Source organism: Sapajus apella, unplaced genomic scaffold (assembly GCF_009761245.1).
Source record: "Sapajus apella isolate SASKATOON/1434 unplaced genomic scaffold, GSC_monkey_1.0 scaffold220, whole genome shotgun sequence".
NCBI lineage: Eukaryota > Metazoa > Chordata > Mammalia > Primates > Cebidae > Sapajus > Sapajus apella.
In genome coordinates this window covers 105,404-124,598 of record NW_022437160.1, presented here as the reverse complement: position 1 = coordinate 124,598, position 19,195 = coordinate 105,404, and the positions used below count along the sequence as shown (strand labels likewise).

The window sequence follows — 19,195 nt, the reverse complement described above, 5'->3', positions numbered from 1 at the left end:
TTTTTTTTTTTTTTTTTTCCAGTTGGAGTTTTTCTTTTGTTGCCCAGGCTGGAGTGCAGTGGCGTGATCTTGGCTTACTGCAACCTCTGCCTCCCAGGTTCAAGTGATTCTCCTCCCTCAGCCTCCTGAGTAGCTGGGATTACAGGCATGAGCCGCTGCGCCCGGCCATGTTTACAATTTTTGAAGCCTACTTGTGGGTGGCAGAAATCTGCGAGGGGAGGCCTGGGATTACAGGCGTGCGCCACCATCCCCGGGTAACTTTTTTTGTATTTTTAGTAGAGATGGGGTTTCACCATGTTGGCTAGAATGGTCTCAAACTCCTGACCTCAAATGATCCGCCTGCCTCAGCCTCCCAAAGTGTTGGGATTACAGGCCTGAGCCACTGCAACCAGCCAGGAAAGCCTTTAAGAGCAGGTGACATCTAAGAGCGGGAATTAGAATGACAAGAAGGACGCAGTGATCTATATGATGGGGGAAGGGGCATCTGGTAGCGGGAACAGCGAGTGCAAAGGCCCTGAGGTAGGACAGAGCCTCATCTTTTGATGGTAGAGAGGAGGCCAGTGCTGTTGGAACAGAGTGAACAGGGGAGAGGGTGGGAAAGGAGGGCACAGTTGGGCAGGGCCAGAATGTAGAGTCTTTTGGGCTGATGGAAAGACTTCTTTTTTTTGTAGAGATGGGGTTTCACTATATTGGCCAGGCTGGTCTTGAACTCCTGACGTCAGGTGATCCACCTGCCTCAGCCTCCCAAACTGCTGGGATTGCAGGCGTGAACCACTGCGCCCAGCCTTTTTTTTGAGACATCGTTTTGCTCTTGTTGCCCAGGCTGGAGTGCAATGGCAGTGGCATGACCTCAGCTCACCGTAGCCTCCATCTCCTGGGTTCGAGCGATTCTCCTGCCTCAGCCTCCCTAGTAGCTGGGATTACAGGCATGCGCCACCACACCCGGCTAATTTTGTATTTTTAGTAGAGACGGGGTTTCTCCATGTTGCTCAGGCTGGTCTCAAACTCCCAACTTCAGATAATCCCTCCACCTCAGCCTCCCAAAGTGCAGGGATTACAGTATGAACCATCACGCCTGGCTGCTTTTTTTTTTTTGAGACAGTCTCGCTTTCTTGCCTAGGCTGGAGTGCAGTGCTGCCATCTCAACTGATTGCAGCCTCTGCCTCCCAGGTTCATGCTTCAGCCTCTCAAGTAGCTGGAGTTACAGGCGTACACCACCATGCCCGGCTAGTTTTTATATTTTTAGTAGGGATGGGGTTTCACCATGTTGGCCAGGCTGGTCTCAAACTCCTGGCCTCAAGTGATCTGCCCACCTCGGCCTTCCAAAGTGCTGGGATTACAGGCGTGAGCCACCGCGCCTGACCTGGAAAGACTTTAGCTTTACTCTGAGTGTGATGGGAGTGACTGGCTGGTTTTAGATAAGGAAGTGATGTGACCTGATTTAGACTATTCTAGCAAGTATAGATGCTCCTCAATTTGCAATGGTGCTGCATCCTAGTAAACCTATCATAAATTGAAAATAATAAGAGCTGGGTGTGGTGGCTCACCCCTGTAATCCCAGCACTTTGGGAGGCTGAGGCGGGTGGATCACCTGAGGTCAGGAGTTCGAGACCATCCTGGCCAACATGGTGAAACCTCGTCTCTACTAAAATACAAAAAATTAGCAGGACATCGTGGCATGCACCTGTAGGTTGAGCTACTCAGAAGGCTGAGGCAGGAGAATTGCTTGAACCTGAGAGCCAGAGGTCGCAGTGAGCCGAGATCGAGCCACTGCACTCTAGCCTGGGCGACAGAGCGAAACTCCCTCAAAGAAAAAGAAAAGAAAATTACATAAGCTGAAAATGTGTTCAGTGCCCTGATAAACCCATAGTAAAGTCCAAATTGTAAGTCAAACCATCATAAGCTGGGGACTGTCTGTATAGCAAAATGTTTGTTTTTTTTTTTTTTTTTTTTTTTGAGACTGAGTTTTGCTCTTGTTACCCAGGTTGGAGTGCAATGGCGCGATCTCGGCTCACCGCAACCTCTGCCTCCTGGGTTCAGGCAGTTCTCCTGCCTCAGCCTCCTGAGTAGCTGGGATTACAGGCACGCACCACCATGCCCAGATAATGTTTTGTATTTGTAGTAGAGAAGGGGTTTCACCATGTTGACCAGGATGGTCTCGATCTCTTGACCTTGTGATCCACCCGCCTCGGCCTCCCAAAGTGCTGGGATTATAGGTGTGAGCCACCGCGCCCAACACAAAATGTTAATTGTAGAATCTACGTGGCGGCTATATGGTTTATAACTGTGAAACTCTTTTAACTTTTCTTCATGAAGATTCTCATAAGAAAATACAGCAGGGGTGGTGGTGAAATGGTCCTGGCTGTTGTTGGCCAAAAAGAGATCATAGGGCACAAGGGCAGAAGCAAGGAGGCTGGGGAGGTGGCACCTGTCATAGTCCTGCTAAAAGGTGACAGGTCCGGCTGGGCGCAGTGGCCCACGCCTGTAATCCCAGCACTTTGGGAGGCCAAGGCAGGCAGATCACCTGATTTTGGGAGTTCGAGACCAGCCTGACCAACATGGAGAAACCTGTTTCTACCAAAAATACAAAATTAGCCAGGTGTAATGGTGCGTGCCTATAATCCCAGCTACTCAGGAGGCTGAGGCAGGAGAATCCCTTGAACCCAGGAAGCGGAGGTTGCAATGAGCTGAGATCGTGCCATTGCACTCCAGCCTGAGCAACGAACTAAACTCTATCTCAAAAAAAATAAATAAAAGAGAGAGAGATAACAGGCCCAGGCTCAGGTAGCAGCAGGGGTAGGGGGAGTTTGTTTTTTTTTTTTTTAAGAGATGGGGTTGCTGGGCACAGTGGCTCACTCCAGTAATCCCAACACTTTGGGAGGCTGAGGCGGGTGGATCATGAGATCATGGGTTGGAGACCATCCTGACCAACATGATGAAACTCTGTCTCTACTTAAAAATACAAAAATAATTAGCTGGGCGTGGTGGTGCGCACCTGTAATCCCAGCTACTCGGGAGGCTTAGGCAGGAGAATTGCTTGAACCTGGGAGGTGGAGGTTGCAGTGAGCCGAGATCGCGCCATTGCACTCCAGCCTCGGCTGGAGGTGGTGTCTTGCTGTATTGCCCAGGCTGGAATACAGTTGTGATCAGAGCTAACTGCAGCCTTGAACTGCTGGGCTCAAGCAGTTCTTCCACCTCAGTCTCCAGAGTACCTGGGACTGCAGGAATGTGCCACCACGCCCCACTGACTGTTTCATTAGCCTTTTTTATAAAGATGGGGTCTCGCTGTGTTGCCCAGGCTGGTCTCCAACAGGAAGGGATATTTCCTTTTTCTTTTTTGAGACACAGTCTTGCTCTGTTGCCAAGGCTGGAGTGCAATGGCATGATCTCAGCTCACTGCAACCTTCACCCACCTCCCCTACCCCCCTCTGCTGGGTTCAAGGGATTCTCCTGCCTCAGTCTCCCAAGTAGCTGGGACTACAGGCGCCTGCCATCACTCCTGGCTAATTTTTGTATTTTTAGTAGAGATGCGGTTTTACCACATTGGCCAGGCTGATCTTGAACTCCTGGCCTTGTGATCTGTCCACCTTGGCCTCCCAAAGTGCTGGGATTACAGGTGTGAGCCACTGCACCCAGCCCAGGAAGGGATATTTTTGGAAGATTTTTTTTTTTTTGAGACAGAGTTTCACTCTTTTTTTTTTTTTTAAAGACAGGGTTTCACCATGTTGGTCAGGCTGGTCTTGAACTCCCAACCTCAGGTGATCCACCCGCCTTGGCCTCCAAAGTGCTTAGATTAACAGCATGAGCTACCATGCCCGGCCTGAGTTTCACTCTTGTTGCCCAGGCTGGAGTGCAATGGCACCATCTTTGCTCACCGCAACCTCTGCCTCCTAGGTTCAAGCAAATTCTCCTGCCTCAGCCTCCCGAGTAGCTGAGATTACAGGCATGCCCCACCATGCCCGGCTAATTGTGCATTTTTTTTTTTTTTTAGTAGAGACGGGGTTTTTCCATGTTGGTCAGGCTGGCCTGGAACTGCCGACCCCAGGTGATCTCTCCACCTTGGCCTCCCAAAGTGCTGGGGTTATAGGCATTAGCCACCAATGCCTACCAGAATTTTTTTTTTTTTTTTTTTTTTTTTGAGACAGGGTCTTGCTGTGTCACCGAGGATGGAGTGCAGTGGCATGATCTCGGCTCACTGCAGTCTCCATCTTCTGGGTTCAAGCAATTCTCCTTCCTCAGCCTCCCGAGTAGCTGGGATTACAGGTACCTGCCACCACACCCAGCTAATGGGAGGGATATATCTTGATGTGTTTTCAAGATTGAGCTGATGGGGCTTGAACATGGGAGGTGAGGGGAATAGCAGTGCAGATGAGGGCGGGGCCCCCTACAGAGCTGGGTGTGTGACAGAGCTTCTGTGTGACAGAAGTGGCCAGTTAAAGGCTGCAGGAGAAGTCTCAGGAGTTGGGAGAGCAGGGCAGGTCAGGAGTCCATAGGCACGGGTTGGTCCTCTCTGGGGAAGTGGCATTTGCCCGGAGCTCTGAAAGTTTGCTTGGTCAAAGCCTGTTTAGCCAGAAACTTGAGCGATTCCAGAGGCAGTGGAGGCTCCAGGGAGGGGAGAAGGCACTCATCAGGTCACAGTCACAGTGAGGTTAGGAGTCACCAGGTCAGCAGGGTAGGAAGGCAGGAAGAATTTGATGGGAATGGAAAAAAAAATTTTTTTAATGGGGCCGGGTACGGTGATTCACAACTGTAATCAGCATTTTGGGAGGCCAAGGCAGGTGGATCATAAGGTCAGGAGTCAGACCAGCCTGACCAACATGGTGAAACCCTGTCTTTTTTTTTTTTCCTCGAGACGGGGTCTCGCCATGTTGCCCAGGCCGGAGTGCAGTGGCCATTCACAGGCGGGATCCCACTGCTGATCAGCATGGGAGTGTTGACCTGCTCCATTTCCAACCTGGGCTGGTTCACCGTCCTTAGGCAACCTGGCATAGGGCACAGCAGCCCAGAACTCCTGGACTCAAGTGATCCTCCAGCCTCAGCCTCCCGAGTAGCTGGGACTATAGGCACTGGCCACTGCGCCCGGCAGTAAAACCCTGTCTCTGCTAAAAATATAAAACAATTAGCCTGATGTGATGGCGGGTGCCTGTAATCCCAGCTACTTGGGAGGCTGAGGCAGTAGAGTTGCCGGAATCTGGGAGGCGGAGCTTGCAGTGAACTGAGATTGCGCCACCGCACTCCATCCTGGGTGACCGGGTGAGACCGTCTCTAAAAAAAAAAAAAAAAAAAATGGCCGGGCGCGGTGGCTCAAGCCTGTAATCCCAGCACTTTGGGAGGCCGAGGCGGGTGGATCACGAGGTCAAGAGATCGAGACCATCCTGGTCAACATGGTGAAACCCCGCCTCTACTAAAACTACAAAAAATTAGCTGGACATGGTGGTGCGTGCCTGTAATCCCAGCTACTCAGGAGGCTGAGGCAGGAGAATTGCCTGAACCCAGGAGGCGGAGGTTGCGGTGAGCCGAGATCGCGCCATTGCACTCCAGCCTGGGCAACAAGAGTGAAACTCCGTCTCAAAAAAAAAAAAAAAATGGAAGAAGCTCAGTGAGGCACAAAAAAGGAAGTGCAAAGGTGGAACGAGGTCAGGCCGGAGCCTGTGCACAGGCCTTGTGGGCTGCGCTGTGCCTGCAGGTCTTCATCCTGAGGGTACTGAGGAACCACAGGAGGCTTGGGGTGGGGCAGTTGACAGTAACATGATCTTGTTTACAATTTTTTTTTTTTTTTTTTGAGACAGAGTCTTGCTCTGTTGCCCAGACTAGAGTGCAACAGCACAATTTGGGCTCACTGCAACCTCTGCCTCCCAGGTTCAAGCAGTTCTGCCTCAGCATTCCGAGTAGCTGGGATTACAGGTGCTTGCCACCATGCCCAGCTAATTTTTGTATTTTTAGTTTAGCCAGAAAGGAGCGATTTCACTGTGTTGGGGTTTCACCATGTTGGCCAGGCTGATCTCGCACTTGTGACCTCAGGTGATCTGCCCGCCTCGGCCTCCCAAAGTGCTGGGATTACAGGCATGAGCCGCTGCACCCTGCCATGTTTACAGTTTTTGAAGCTGACTTCAGTTGTGGGTGGCAGAAATCTGCGAGGGGAGGCAAAGAATGGAGAAAGGAGGCTTGGGGACACTATCTCCAGGCAGTGGGGACAAGTCCCTAATACCTACTCTACTCCCCACAGGCCCTGTGTGCCAAGGTGCCCGAGCTGATCAGAACCATCATGGGCTGGACTTTGGACTTCCTCCGGGAGCGGCTGTTGGGCTGGATCCAAGACCAGGGTGGTTGGGTGAGATCCTCAACCCTTCCTGCCCCACCCCCTCCGCCCCGACTCCTCTGGGACCCTGGAGCAGGTCACAGTGGTGCCCCTGCCCATCTTCAGATCATCAGATGTGGTCTATCATGTGTTTCCTTACGTGTCTGATCAACCCCTGATTCCTCTACCCTGCTGACCTAGTGACCCCTGACCTCACTGTGACCTTGACTTGATGAGTGCCTTCTCCCCTGCCTGGAGCCTCCACTGCGTCTGGAATCGCTCAAGTTCATTGATGACCCTCTGATGCCAACTCTTTGCTTTTGTTTTTTGACTGAGAAGGGGTCTGGCTGTGTTGCCCAGGTTGGTCTCAAACTCCTGGCCTCAAGCAATCCTCCCGACTCAGCCTCTCAAAGTGCGGGGATTACAGGTGTGAGCCACTGTGCCTGGCCTGAGCCCACCTCTTTAATGCCCATTCATCTTAGTCCCCTGACCCCAGTCCCGCCTTCTGACCTCCTCCTCCCTCCCTCATCCTCCTGTGCTTGCCCAGGGGCTGCCCCTGGCCGAGTCACTGAAGCGGCTGATGTCCTTCTCTTCAGGATAGCCTCCTCTCCTACTTTGGGACACCCACGTGGCAGACAGTGACCATCTTTGTGGCTGGAGTGCTCACCGCCTCACTTACCATCTGGAAGAACATGGGCTGAGGCCCCCAGCTGCCTTGGACTGTTTTTCCTCCATAAATTATGGCATTTTTCGGGGAGGGGTGGGGATTGGGAGACGTGGGCATTTTTCTTACTTTTGTAATTATTGGGGAGGGTGGGGAGGAGTGGTCTGGAGGGGGTAATAAACCTCCTTCGGGACACACTTCAGCATCTGAGTCACTGGGGCTCTGCCCCGCTCCCCGGTGCATCAGGAGAACAGGCCTTGCGGGGGCCCCACCCGCCGCCCCACACCAGGCCCATCGTCTGCTCGCCTAGAGATGCCCGTTCCAGCCGCCCGGGCGTGGGGCTCTCTCCATTCCCTTGTCATCTTTTTCTGGGGTGCCCTGAGGTCTGTGGGTCAGGGATGAGTTGGTTCTGGCCCTGCCCTGTAGGGGCCCACGATCCTGAGGGGAAAGGAGGGTGACTGGTGACACATCTGTCGCAGCCTGGGATGATCTGTGCACAGATGGAGGTGGGCCCAAGCAGGCTGGTAGGTGGGGGGAAGAACAGCACAGCCACCCGGGGACCAGAGCCTGGAGTGCCACACAGGGGACCTCAGAGCCTGCACCTTTACTGAGCTGGAGAACAGGGGTGGGGGAGGAGGGATGGGTGGACTACAGGAACAGGGAGGGCTCTGGAGCCCGGTGGTGACTTCGCCGGTTGGGGACACCAGGAGGAGAGGGCCCATTGGAGAGGCCCCCCTGAGCTGGGCTGAGGACGGAGAGGGAGGGACCTGGCTGGAAACCGAAAAGGCTGGAGGGCGGGGCCGAGGAGAAGGTACCTGGTCTGGCCCCACAGCTGGGTGGGGCCCCCTGGAGAAGAACAGCTGGAAGAAGGTGCTGCACTCTTAGCGTCCCAGTGAGCTTAGACACAGGTGGAGGGAGGACGAGAGGGTTAGAGGATGTGGGGTCTAGAGCCACGGGTCTCTGTCGTCCCCCTCTGGGTCTTTACCCCCTCCCATCCCTGGGTCTCTGTCCCCACTTCTCTCTCTCGGTCTTTGCTTTCTGGGTCTCTGTTCCCACCCCACCTTTGGCCCCCTCTCTCTGGATCCCTCTTACCCCCCCATATCTGTCCCCCTCTCTCTGGGTCTCTGTCCCTTTCTTCTCTGAGTGTGTGTCCCCCTCTCCTGGGTCTCTGTACCTCCCTCCCTCTGGGTCTCTGTCCCCCTCTCTCTCTGGGTCACTGTCCCCACCAGTGTCTGTCCCCCCCATCTCTGTCCCCTCTCTGGGTCTCTTTCCCCTTCCTTCTCTGAGTCTCTGTCCCCCTCACCTGGGTCTCTGTACCTCCCCCTCTCTCTCTGGGTCACTGTCCCCGTCCCAGTCTCTGTCCTCCTCTCGGAGTCTCTGTCCCCTTCCTTCTCTGGGTCTCTCTCTCCCTTCCTTCTCTGAGTCTCTGTCCTCCTCTCCTGGGTCTCTGTACCTCCCCTCTCTCTCTCTGGGTCTCTGTCCCCCTCTCTCTCTGGGTCACTGTCCCCCCCCCGGTCTCTGTCCTCCTCTCGGAGTCTCTGTCCCCTTCCTTCTCTGGGTCTCTCTCCCTTCCTTCTCTGAGTCTCTGTCCTCCTCTCCTGGGTCTCTGTACCTCCCCTCTCTCTGGGTCACTGTCCTCAACCCCATCTCTGTCCCCACCCCTGTCTGTCCCCCTCTCTCTCGGCATCTGTCCCCATCTCTCTGGGTCTCTGTCCCCCCCCCGGGTCGCTGCCCCCCCCCAGTCTCTCTCCCCTCTCTCTCTGGATCTGTCTGTCCCTCCCTGGGTCTGTCCCCCTCTCTGTCTCTGTTCCCCTCCCCCATTCTCTGTCATCCCCCTCTAGGTCTCTGTCCCCCTCTCTCTGAGTCTCTTTCTCTGGGCCTCTGTCTCCCACCCCACAGTCTCCATGGCCTTCAGACCCTGCCTCTCTCAGCCCCTCCTCTCCTTCCACCTATGGGCGCCAAGGCCCCTCTCTGCAGACTGAAGGTCTCTGGGCTGAGGTATGATATTTGGTGAATGAGTAACTCGGGCTCCACAGTCAACACCGGTGCTTTGGGCAGCTGCCCCTCCTCCATGGACTCTCCCCAGTGACCCCAAGTTGGGAAAAGGAGGAGCAGAGGGTCAATGAGTGGACACTGAGCCACCTCCCAGAGTGAGGAGACAATATGGCCACAGGCTGAATCCCAGGGAAAAAAACAGGACAGGAACCAAAAAGACACAGAGACAAAGCACGCAGCTGGCTTCCTTGGGGGAGGGGGCCCGACTTGGATCTGAGCCAGGCCTAGTCCTGAGGGTCCCACCAAAAAAGTTGGGTAGTGCCAAGGGGATGAGGTCAGCCAGTGGCCCCACCCCCATGCGTCCCCCTCGGAGCCCCTTCCCGCGCTGAGCTCACCATGACTCAGCAGTCCAGCAGCCGCTGCCTGCAACAAGGACCCCAGATAGTGGCCTGGCCGGGCATCTGCAGATCCCCTTGGTCGGGGGCTGTCCCGCTGGGGCTGCTTGGAGCGGCTCTCGGAAGGGCAGGACCTGACCTCACACCCGACACCCCAGTGGCTTCAGCTCCCTACCCAGTGCACCGGCTTCCCCCATCAGGGCGCTTAAGTAGGGTCAAGGTTTGCACCAACTGTCTCCCAGAAATCAACATGGACCAGGCCCACTTAAAAAATCCGCAGCAGCCGACGACAGATGTCTCGTGCATCGGTCCACAACTCAGGGCTTCTCTTGGTGGGCCTGAAGGAGCACATGTCAGCCAAGACACTGGGGCAACTTTAGAGACCGTTTTAGGGCCAAGAAGAATTCTCACAGTCTGTGGGTTGCCTTCAAAATAGCCCCCAGGAAATGCAGTCCCAGAGACACTGCAAAGCTCGAAAGAGACATTGCATTCCTCCCCGTGTCCACTCCCAGAAAAGCACTGGGCCCCTGAAAGAGCTCCAAGGTATCCCCAAAAGCCCAGCCAATCTTGGGAGGGTCCAGAGGGCTGTCCAGCGTTCCAGAAGTCACCCCCCCTGGTACAATGCTCCTCCCGGGCTTCCTGCACTGGGTGAACCCCACGGCTCCAGAACAACTGCCCTTTCCAGGCTGCAGAGCAACTCAAGGTCCTAAAGATCTCTTCTGGGAGGGATCCAAAAAAATACAGACTTTGCATCGTGAACCCTCAGCTCTGTAAACCCCAGAGCTCCAGTCCCCCCAACCCTCCGTCTCCCAGAAATCCCCAGGGGTTCGCCTACAGCCTTTCAAACTTCCCAAGGATCCCGAGACCCCCTTATCTCGCAGCGCAAACCTAGGGCAACTAGAGGCCCTCTCTGCACCTCTGGGGTGCCCCTCCCCCCGACTCAAGGTTCCAGAAAAAATCCATGCCCTCGGAAACCCCAGAATCTGACTGACTTTCCCGAGACACCCCCAGGACCCCAGGCTTATCAGTTCACAGGGCTCTTAATGCTCCCATAAAACTCTCGCTCCCAGAGGGACCCCCTCCCCGGCCCATGAAACCCTCCACTTCCCTGAAACAGGGCCCCCAACCCCCATCCCCCATTTCACAACAGCCTCAGGTTACAGGCGCGTGACTTCCCCTTGCTTCGGGTAGGGGAGCTGAGACTCCTTTCTGCTCCGGATTGGTCAGGCACGGCCTTCGGTCCCGCCTTCTGACACCGCAGATTGGCCGATCGCCCGCCCCGAGCGCCCCGCCTCCGAGGGCCCGCGCACTATAAAGGGAGCCGCCCTCGCCACGTCCCATAGCAGTTCGGCGGTCCCGCGGATCTGTGTCTTGCTTCAACAGTGTTTGGACGGAACAGATCCCGGGGACTCTTTCTTCTAGCCTCCGGCTGCCCTCCAATTTCCCCTCCAGTTGCAACATCCGGGACCATCTTCTCGGTTATCTCCTGCTTCTGGGAACCTGCTAACACCGTTTCTGTGGTTAGCTCCTTTTTGCCGACCAACCATGAGCTCCCAGATTCGTCAGAATTATTCCACCGACGTGGAGGCAGCCGTCAACCACCTGGTCAATGTGTACCTGCAGGCCTCCTACACCTACCTCTCTCTGGTGAGTCCCCGGGACGCCCCTGGCCCTAATTTCCTCCAACTGCTCACCTCCGGCCCTCGGCGCACGCGCCTGCTCTCTTTGTTCGATCGGGTAAACAGAGGGCGGAGTTCCCCCGGCCTCGCCTCCCGCTAACCACTGTTCCCTCCATCTCTTCCCGCAGGGCTACTATTTCGACCGCGATGATGTAGCTCTGGAAGGCGTGAGCCACTTCTTCCGCGAAATGGCCGAGGAGAAGCGCGAGGGCTATGAGCGTCTCCTGAAGATGCAAAACCAGCGTGGCGGCCGCGCTCTCTTTCAGGACATTAAGGTAACTAGCTTGAGGGTAATGGACTACATCTCCCCGCAGGCCGTGCGCGCGAGGCGCCTTGGCTTGTGGGCTTAGGTGTCGCGTGGGCTTCTGGGAGATTGAGTTCGGTTTTGTAAGAGTTCTTACAGCTGGAAATGGTGTCTCACGTCGTGCAGTGCCCCCAAGACGCGGCAGTCCACACCACTGCGTGGTCTTCTATAGGTGTAGTTGTAAAAGATAGGACGGAGTGCAGAGTGATAAATACAAGGGTCACATGTCCTTGTGATCCCCAACGACTCTTGGGAAATGTCGCTTTGGTTCTTTGTGCCGGGTGTGTGTATTCTGAGCCCTTTCTCTCCTGTATAGAAGCCGGCTCAAGATGAGTGGGGTAAAACCCTGGACGCCATGGAAGCTGCCATGGCCCTGGAGAAAAATGTGAACCAGGCTCTTTTGGATCTTCATGCCCTGGGTTCTGCCCGCACGGACCCCCATGTAAGTACACCTTGCATCCATGGCTACCCAACCATACCCTCAAGCCTTGCCTCCCTTTGGGCAGATTTCCTTCAGAGCCACATTTCACACCTGCCACATTTCAATCTGCAACTGGGAGCTCTCCCTCTTTTCCAGGGATTGGGTTTCTAATTTCTTCCTCTTCTCTCTCAGCTCTGTGACTTCCTGGAGAGTCACTTCCTAGATGAGGAAGTGAAAATCATCAAGAAGATGGGGGACCACTTGACCAACCTCCGCAGGCTGGCCGGCCCACAGGCTGGGCTGGGCGAGTATCTCTTTGAAAGGCTCACTCTCAAGCACGACTAAGAGCCTACTGAGCCCAGTCACTTATGAAGGGCCTTTGCAAAATAACAGGGCTTCTGCCTAAGCCTCTCCCTCCAGCCACTAGGCAGCTTTCTAACTACCCTTACAAGCCTTGGACCAAATGGAAATAAAGCTATTTGAAGCAGCTAGTGGTTTTGTGTGTGATGTGGTGGTGCAGAAGATGAGATGGGATCTGTTCTCATAAAGCTTCTGGCCGGATTGGGATAGCAGCGAAAAAGGCGTTGGCCGCATCTCTTGTTTTCTTATCGGTTCTAAGAAGAGCTATCTGTGGGTTATGTTGAGCCCGAGGGTTCTCTGCTTGCCTGGCTGTTAACTGTCCCTCCCAGATGGTAGAGATAGAATTCAGTGAGTTGAATTAAGACTCAGGTTGGTCCTTGGAAACAGATCTGTTAGGTCTCAGTAGCCAGAAACAGCCCTATTTAATGGGTGATGGTGAGGCCAGGCAGCATGCCAATCTCTTAAATATTGTGTGCCATGGCCGGATGTGGTGGCTCACACCTGTGATCCCAGTACTTTAGGAGGCTGAGGTGGGTGGATCATCTGAGGTCAGGAGTTGAAGACCAGCCTGGCCAATGTGGTGAAACCCTGTCTCTGCTAAAAATACCAAAAAAAAAAAAAAAAAAAAATGAGGTGGTGGGTACCTGTAATCCCAGCTACTTGAGAGGCTGAGGTGCGAGAATCACTTGAACCCCGGGGGCAGAGGTTGGCAGTGAGCCAAGATCATGCCATGACACTCCAGCCTGGGCGACAGAGAGAGACTCTGTCTCAAAGAAAATTCTGTCTGCCTCACGGAGGTCTTTGCAGCAAGCTGAGATCACGGTGCTGCGCTTCAGCCTGGGCAACAGAGAGACTGTCTCAAAAAAAAAATGTGCCTCAATTCTGAGAGGCAGTTGGCATTATCAGGCCCTTTACACAGGCTGCTGCTATGTAACCTGTGTGGCAACCCGGAGGCCCACTCAGGTCTTTGCTCCAAAGCTTGGAGGTGACGGCCCATGCTGCAGTAATCCCCATGTCAGGCTCACAGAGAGGAACTGGCGAGTGGAGCTGAGCGGCCAGGAACACGTGATGCCCAAAAAATGCTGGACAAGTGGTTTAGAGTTTAGGGTTCACATCGCATAGAAATGGGATGTGAAACTTTCAGCTGGGTTCTCCAAATGGGAACTGAAGAAGCTTAAAACGGGCTTTAAAAAGCACCTGCTGAGTCCAAGCTGCAAAACTGCTGTGTCAGCCCTGACCTCTCCCCTTCTCTTCCCCTGGGGCTGGGGCAGGGTGGTTCAAGCCTGTAATCCCAGTACTAGTCAGGAGGATCACTTGAGCCCAGGAGTTTGAGATCAGCCTCAGCAACACAGGGAGACCCCTATTCTTTACAAAAAAATTTAACCAGGTGTGGTGGCACATACCTATAGTCCCTGCTACTTGGGAGGCTGAGGCGGGAGGATCACTTGAGCCTGGGAGGTTGAGGCTACAGTGAGCCATGATTGCTCCACTGCACTCCACTCTGGGATACAGAGGGAGATCCTGTGTCAAAAAAAGAAGTGGTGGGTTGCGGTGGTTCACACCTGTAGTCCCAGCACTTTGGGAGGCCAAGGTAGGCAGATCACTTGAGGTCAGTAGTTTTGAGACCAGCCTGGCCAACACGGTAAAACCCCACCTATACTAAAAATACAAAAATTAGCTGGCTGTGGTGGCAGGCACCTGTAATCCCAGCTACTCAGGAGGCTGAGGCAGGAGAATCATTTGAACCCGGGAGGTGGAGGTTGCAGTGAGCCAAGATCGGTCCACTGCACGGCAGCCTGGCGACAGAGTAAGACTGTCTCTAAAACAAAAGTGGCTCTGGACACCTGTTGTTTTGCCTGCTCAGGACCATGCGTCTCCTGTCATCACACACTGGTGACCATTCGTGACTTGGGGTGGGGAGGTTGGCAGGAGTGCTTCTGTGTAAATCCAAAGAGTCAGCCTTCTAATTGCCTGAGCAGTGATTGGCTGAGACACACAAATGGCCTAGTGAAGACCAGAATAAAAGGGAAAAGATTTTTCCCAAAATAGAACCATCCAGAGGATGGTGACACAGACCAGAATCCTAGAAACATGCTTTAAGCCAGTACTGTCCATCTGTGGTGTCAGATAGGGTAGCCAAGAACCACATGTGGCCGCTGAACACCTACATATGGCTAGTGCCACCAAGGAACTACATTTAATTTAAATAGCTACACAGGCCAGAAGCGGTGGCTCACACGTGTAATCCCAGCACTTTGGGAGGCTGAGGCGGGTGGATCACCTGAGGTGAGGAGTGGGAGACCAACCTGGCCAACATGGTGAAACGTCGTCTTTACTAGAAATACAAAAATTAGCCAGATGTAGTGGTGTGCTCCTATAGTCCCAGCTACTCAGAGGACTGAGGCAGGAGAATCGCTTAAACCCAGGAAGTGGAGGTTACAGTGAGCTGAGATTGCACCACTGCACTCCAGCCTGGGAGAAAGGCAAGAGGCAATCTAAACAAACAAAAACAAAAACCACAAAGCTACACAAGGTTCACAAGCTCATGGCTGGCCTAGAGGGCTTCCTCCCAGTCACACAGCCCCTTTATGTCTTTTTTTTTGAGACAGAGTTTTGCTCTTGTCGCCCAAGCTGGAGTGCCATGGCGCGATCTTGGCTCACTGTAACCTCTGCCTCCCAGTTTCAGGCGATTCTCCTGTGTCAGCCTCCCGAGTAGCTGGGACTACAGGAGCGAGCTGCCATGCCCAGCTAATATTTTTGGATTTTTAGTAGAGACGGGGTTTCACCATGTTGACCAGGATGGTCTCGATCTCTTGACCTCGTGATCCACCCGCCTCAGCCTCCCAAAGTGCTGTGATGACAGGCGTGAGCCACTGCGCCCGGCCCAAAGATGTCTTAAGCCTAATTTTTGTCACTTGCAAGTCAAGTCCCAAGTAAGCAATCAGAGGTACCTTCCACACATGACACTGGAATTTTAGAACAGCAATCCAAATCTCTCTAGAATAGGAAGATGAGCTCACACCAGGGACAGGGTGGGGTTGGGGGCACGTCAGAGCCAGGCCCACCAAGTGTTCATGTCCAATCACGCCTGGGATTCTTACATATAGATGTATTTTTTTCATCTCATCTCCGGACACACTCCAATCACACCCCTCCTGCCCTCCCCTCCCAACTGCAGAGCCAAGCGGTGCAGACACAGCACAGCACACGTGAGAGTTCCTCCCTTTCACCAAAGCTGGAGGCAGGGCACAGTCTGGGGATGGAAGAGCTTCAAGGTAAATGTGGGGGTTCTGGAACCCAGTGACCTCAGTTCTGGATCAGAAGAAAGGGACCAGTATGCAGCAAAGTGGGAAGGTTCCAGATGTAGAAGGTGGGACCTAGAACCCAGGGGTTTCACAGTGGGCTGAGCAGTTGGGAACAAGCCAGGTTGGGGGCGGGGGACAGCCAGCCAGCTCTGTCCCCTGCAGGCACATTCCCTGGAGGGAGATTTCAGATTTAGAAAGGAGGAGTAGGATCTGGTCCAGAAAAGGCCAGAAAGGTAGGAAGGCATCTGGACCAAGACTGTGTGCCCTCCAGAAAGAATGAGCAGCCAACGGGTTTTGCCACCTCTGGCCAGGCCAAAGTGTAGAGGATGACAGGAGCCAGATGGAGGGAATCCTCTAGGCAGCTCCAGACAGGCCAGGGAGGCCTAGAACATGAGCCCATCCCAGAGCGCAAGTTCTGGAGTTGAGATGGAGGACCATCTGCTCTCCATTACCTTCAAACTCTGAAAGCACCCTGGCTCTGGACTTGATTCCTCCATGAGCAGGGACACCACGTGGTTTCCAGCACTTGGTGGAGGGTGGCTGCTCTATATGCTGTAGAATTTGCAAGCCACATGGGGGCCCTAGGAGCCCCAGACCGGAAAGCACCATGCCCGGTTTCCTAAAACCTCTGGCACCACGGCAGAGTAACGGCAGATTCCTGGCCTCTGGGAAGCAGTCCAGGCTCCGGGGACTCCAGGGCGCGGCTTATGCATTCTGGAACCAGAGAAAGGCACGGCTTTGTGGACTCTGGAGTGCAGGAACTTGGAAAGTGGAGCTGGAGGGGCTGGAGTGTTTGGCGGACTGGGTGAGGGGCCTGTGGGACCACGCCCAGTGCGGATCTGGAGCGGGGGTTTAGGAGCAGCGCCCTTCTGCGTCCTCTCCGGAGGCAGGACAGGCGGGGAGTGTGGTGGGGTGGACTTAGTTGCGCTCCTCGCCCAGAGAGCTGGTGGGGCTGAGGGGCTCGCTGGGGGTGCTGAGCGAGCTGGAGGTGACCGTGTCCACAGAGTTACGCTTGCTCCCGCTGGTGGAGGAGGCGCAGGAGGCGCGGCGCGGCCACTCTGGTGCACGGATGTTGCGCCGGTCCTTGGCGGCCTCCTCGTCCTCATCATAGCGCTCGCCGTCTTCCTCCAGCGGCCCGTTCCGGGGATCCTCCTCGTCCTCGCTTTGGTGCGGGCTGGAGTGTCGTGACAGCGAGGGCGACGGTGGCACCGAGGCTGGCCGTGGGTAGCGGTACCCCTGGGTCTGCACACGGGGATGTGGGTACAAACCAGAGTGAGCTGAGGACCTCAGTCCCACCCAGGCTTCCAGCCACCTAGAGGCCTTCCCACTCCGGGAGGGACCCCCATCCTACCCAAGCCCAGCCCTTTAGCTCCTGGCTAAGCGGAAATCCAGGGTCCACTCACCGCATCCGCCTCGTTGGGCTCATAGGTGAAGTGCTCTGGAAAGGCCTTGGACAGCGCCATGTGTCGTGCGGACATGTAGTACTAGGGGAAAGGAGGGGATGGGGCAGAGGACGTGAGACCCAGGCCCCACCCCCAGGCAGATGATGGGGGTGGTGAGTCCTGGCCACACCCTTTATGCAGATGAGCACACTGCGGCACCGTTGAGCCTGCTCCTATGCAAATGACCCACCTGGCGCCACCCCCTTATGTAGATAAGTGGAGCTGTGAATAGACAGTTTCTGAGCCACAGTCCTCGGAATAGGGGCCGAATTCTCAAGTCAGGCTCCTCTTTGGCCACACCCTTATGCAAATGAGAACCCCTGATCAATGTTCTTTTTACATTTCTTTTTTAAGACAGGGTTTTGAGCCTGGGCGCGGTGGCTCAAGCCTGTAATCCCAGCACTTTGGGAGGCCGAGGCGGGTGGATCACGAGGTCAAGAGATCGAGACCATCCTGGTCAACATGGTGAAACCCCGTCTCTACTAAAAATACAAAAATTAGCTGGGCATGGTGGGGCACGCCTGTAGTCTCAGCTACTCGGGAGGCTGAGGCAGGAGAATTTGTTGAACCCAGGAGACAGAGGTTGCGGTGAGCCGAGATCGCGCCATTGCACTCCAGCCTGGGTAACAAGAGCGAAACTCCATCTCAAACAAACAAACAAAAAAAGACAGGGTTTTGGCCGGGCGCAGTGGCTCACGCTTGTAATCCTAGCACTTTGGGAGGCCGAGGTGGGTGGATCACCTGAGGCCAGGAGTTCAAGACCAGTCTGGCCATCATGGTGAAACCCCATCTTAAAAAAAAAAAAAAAAAAAAAAAAAAGACAGGGTTTTGCTTTGTTACCCAGGATGGAGTGTAGCGGGGTTGATCAAAGCTCAACCTCCGAGGCTCAAGCGACCCTACCATCTCAGCCTCGCCCGGTAGCTGAAACCACAGTCACTCACCACCACGCTCGGCTGATTTTTAAAAAATTTTTAGTAGAAATCACTATGTGGCCCAAGTTGGTCTCTTGACTCCTGGGTTCAAACGATCCTCCCTGCTGGGATTACAGGCATGAGCCACCACCGCGATCAGCCTGGTTCATTGCTTAAATGGCAACTGTTAGAAATGGGAGGAGAGCCTCCACCCTGCACCAAAGACCCAGAGCCAGGAGCGGCTGAGTTGCCAGTAGAGAGTAGGAAGGGGGGTCCTACCCGGCCTAGGTATTTCCAGTCCAGAAGGTCGGAGAGGCGCTCTGTGCGGTTCCGCTGGATGATACGCTGCCGCCGGCTCTGCTGACAGAAGCTGTAGAGGAAGGAGGTGAGCTGCGAGCAGGAATCATCCAGGCTGCGGAACCGCCGGTCCAGAATGTAGATGCCTGTGGAGGCCAGCACCCGGGTTCAGAAAACGTCCTGGGGAGATCTTCATTGTCTCCAGGGCTCTGTGGCACCAGGAACCCTCCTCCCCCAGGGGCCCGAGAGCCCACCCCATTTCCTGGTGCCCCCGGGTCCCAAGGGTGCATGCTCCTCCTTCCCAGGATCCAGGGGTCTCAATCCCCTGTTCTCAAGCCCCTCTTCTGGAATCCTCAGGGGCCTGGGCGCTGACCGTAGGCCGAGGGGTCTGCGATGTGTTCCTCCATGAAGCAGCCAAAGCCGGAGAGATTGGTGGAGATACTGGGGATGCCCATCACCGTGCACTCAGCTGCGGGAAGGCGCGAGAGAGACCCACTTAGCTTCCCCCACCTCCTACCGTCTTAATCGCAATAGAAGCCTCCACAGCGCCCTCTACTGGCTCCTGCACCAAGTGCCAGGCGCTGTGCGGAGCGTCGCGGAGCCCCCGCAACCAAGCTGTGCCTTTCCCTGTTTCTCAGCGGGGCCGCTAAGAGGCTCGAAAAGATAATTACCTGCTCCAAGAACTCGGGGTGTGGGAAAGTCTATAGTTGGGAGATAAGGATGCTAATTTATTGGGCATCCCAATGTCCATTTGACTTAACTCTCACAACCTGTAGGATTGGGCCAAGGTCCATCATTCTACTTAATTGTCACAACCTCTAAGATACTTTCTGTGCCAGCATTTTGTACAGACTTGGTCTATTTTGATGGGGGATCAGATAAGGCCTCTCATTATTAGTGTCCCTGTGTACAGAGCATCTAGTATGTTTTAATACCTTTAACAACCTTGAGAAATAGTTCAAGGGATGTATTATAATTTCTTAACGGATTTTTATGCTTTTTTTTTTTTAGACAGGGTTTTACTCTGTCACCCAAGTTGTAGGGCAGTGGCACAATCTCAGCTCACTGCAACCTCCGCCTCCTGGGTTCAAGCAATTCTCATGCCTCAGCTGCCTGAGTACCTC

General features: G+C 54.5%; 3 protein-coding genes across 6 annotated transcripts in view; 2 read left to right on the top strand and 1 right to left on the bottom strand.

The window, feature by feature from the left end:
• BAX (BCL2 associated X, apoptosis regulator) overlaps positions 1-7,160 on the top strand; it is a 9,781-nt gene extending 2,621 nt beyond the window's left edge. The window contains exons 5-6 of the mRNA XM_032270962.1: positions 6,227-6,331; positions 6,895-7,160. Of these exons, the coding sequence (XP_032126853.1) occupies positions 6,227-6,331; positions 6,895-6,999 (210 nt within the window). The 3' untranslated portion in view covers positions 7,000-7,160. The remainder of the gene's footprint in view (positions 1-6,226; positions 6,332-6,894) is intronic.
• A 3,456-nt stretch (positions 7,161-10,616) lies between these two features.
• FTL (ferritin light chain) lies at positions 10,617-12,244 on the top strand. The gene is made up of 4 exons (XM_032270964.1): positions 10,617-10,999; positions 11,160-11,306; positions 11,652-11,777; positions 11,949-12,244. Exons 1-4 carry the CDS (start codon positions 10,898-10,900, stop codon positions 12,099-12,101), a joined length of 528 nt encoding a protein of 175 aa, XP_032126855.1. The 5' UTR covers positions 10,617-10,897; the 3' UTR covers positions 12,102-12,244.
• A 2,961-nt stretch (positions 12,245-15,205) lies between these two features.
• The window catches only part of GYS1 (glycogen synthase 1), a 29,401-nt gene continuing 25,411 nt past the window's right edge, over positions 15,206-19,195 (bottom strand). For 2 of the 4 annotated variants that reach the window (XM_032270942.1, XM_032270941.1), the window contains exons 13-16: positions 18,445-18,540; positions 18,054-18,217; positions 16,825-16,905; positions 15,218-16,663 (exon numbers count right to left, since the gene is read on the bottom strand). In XM_032270942.1, coding sequence (XP_032126833.1) covers positions 16,340-16,663; positions 16,825-16,905; positions 18,054-18,217; positions 18,445-18,540 — 665 coding nt within the window. In that variant the 3' untranslated portion in view covers positions 15,218-16,339. Of the gene's footprint in view, positions 16,664-16,824; positions 16,906-18,053; positions 18,218-18,444; positions 18,541-19,195 lie in introns of all 4 variants that reach the window. The other 2 variants (XM_032270940.1, XM_032270943.1) reach the window with 2 other exon arrangements.

Bases quoted from the DNA above. Each gene is read 5' to 3' on its own strand.
- FTL (XM_032270964.1), top strand. From the start codon at position 10,898: ATGAGCTCCCAGATTCGTCAGAATTATTCCACCGACGTGGAGGCAGCC. The intron at 11,307-11,651 runs GTAACTAGCTTG...TCTCCTGTATAG, and splicing joins CTCTCTTTCAGGACATTAAG to AAGCCGGCTCAAGATGAGTG. The intron at 11,778-11,948 runs GTAAGTACACCT...CTTCTCTCTCAG, and splicing joins CTGCCCGCACGGACCCCCAT to CTCTGTGACTTCCTGGAGAG.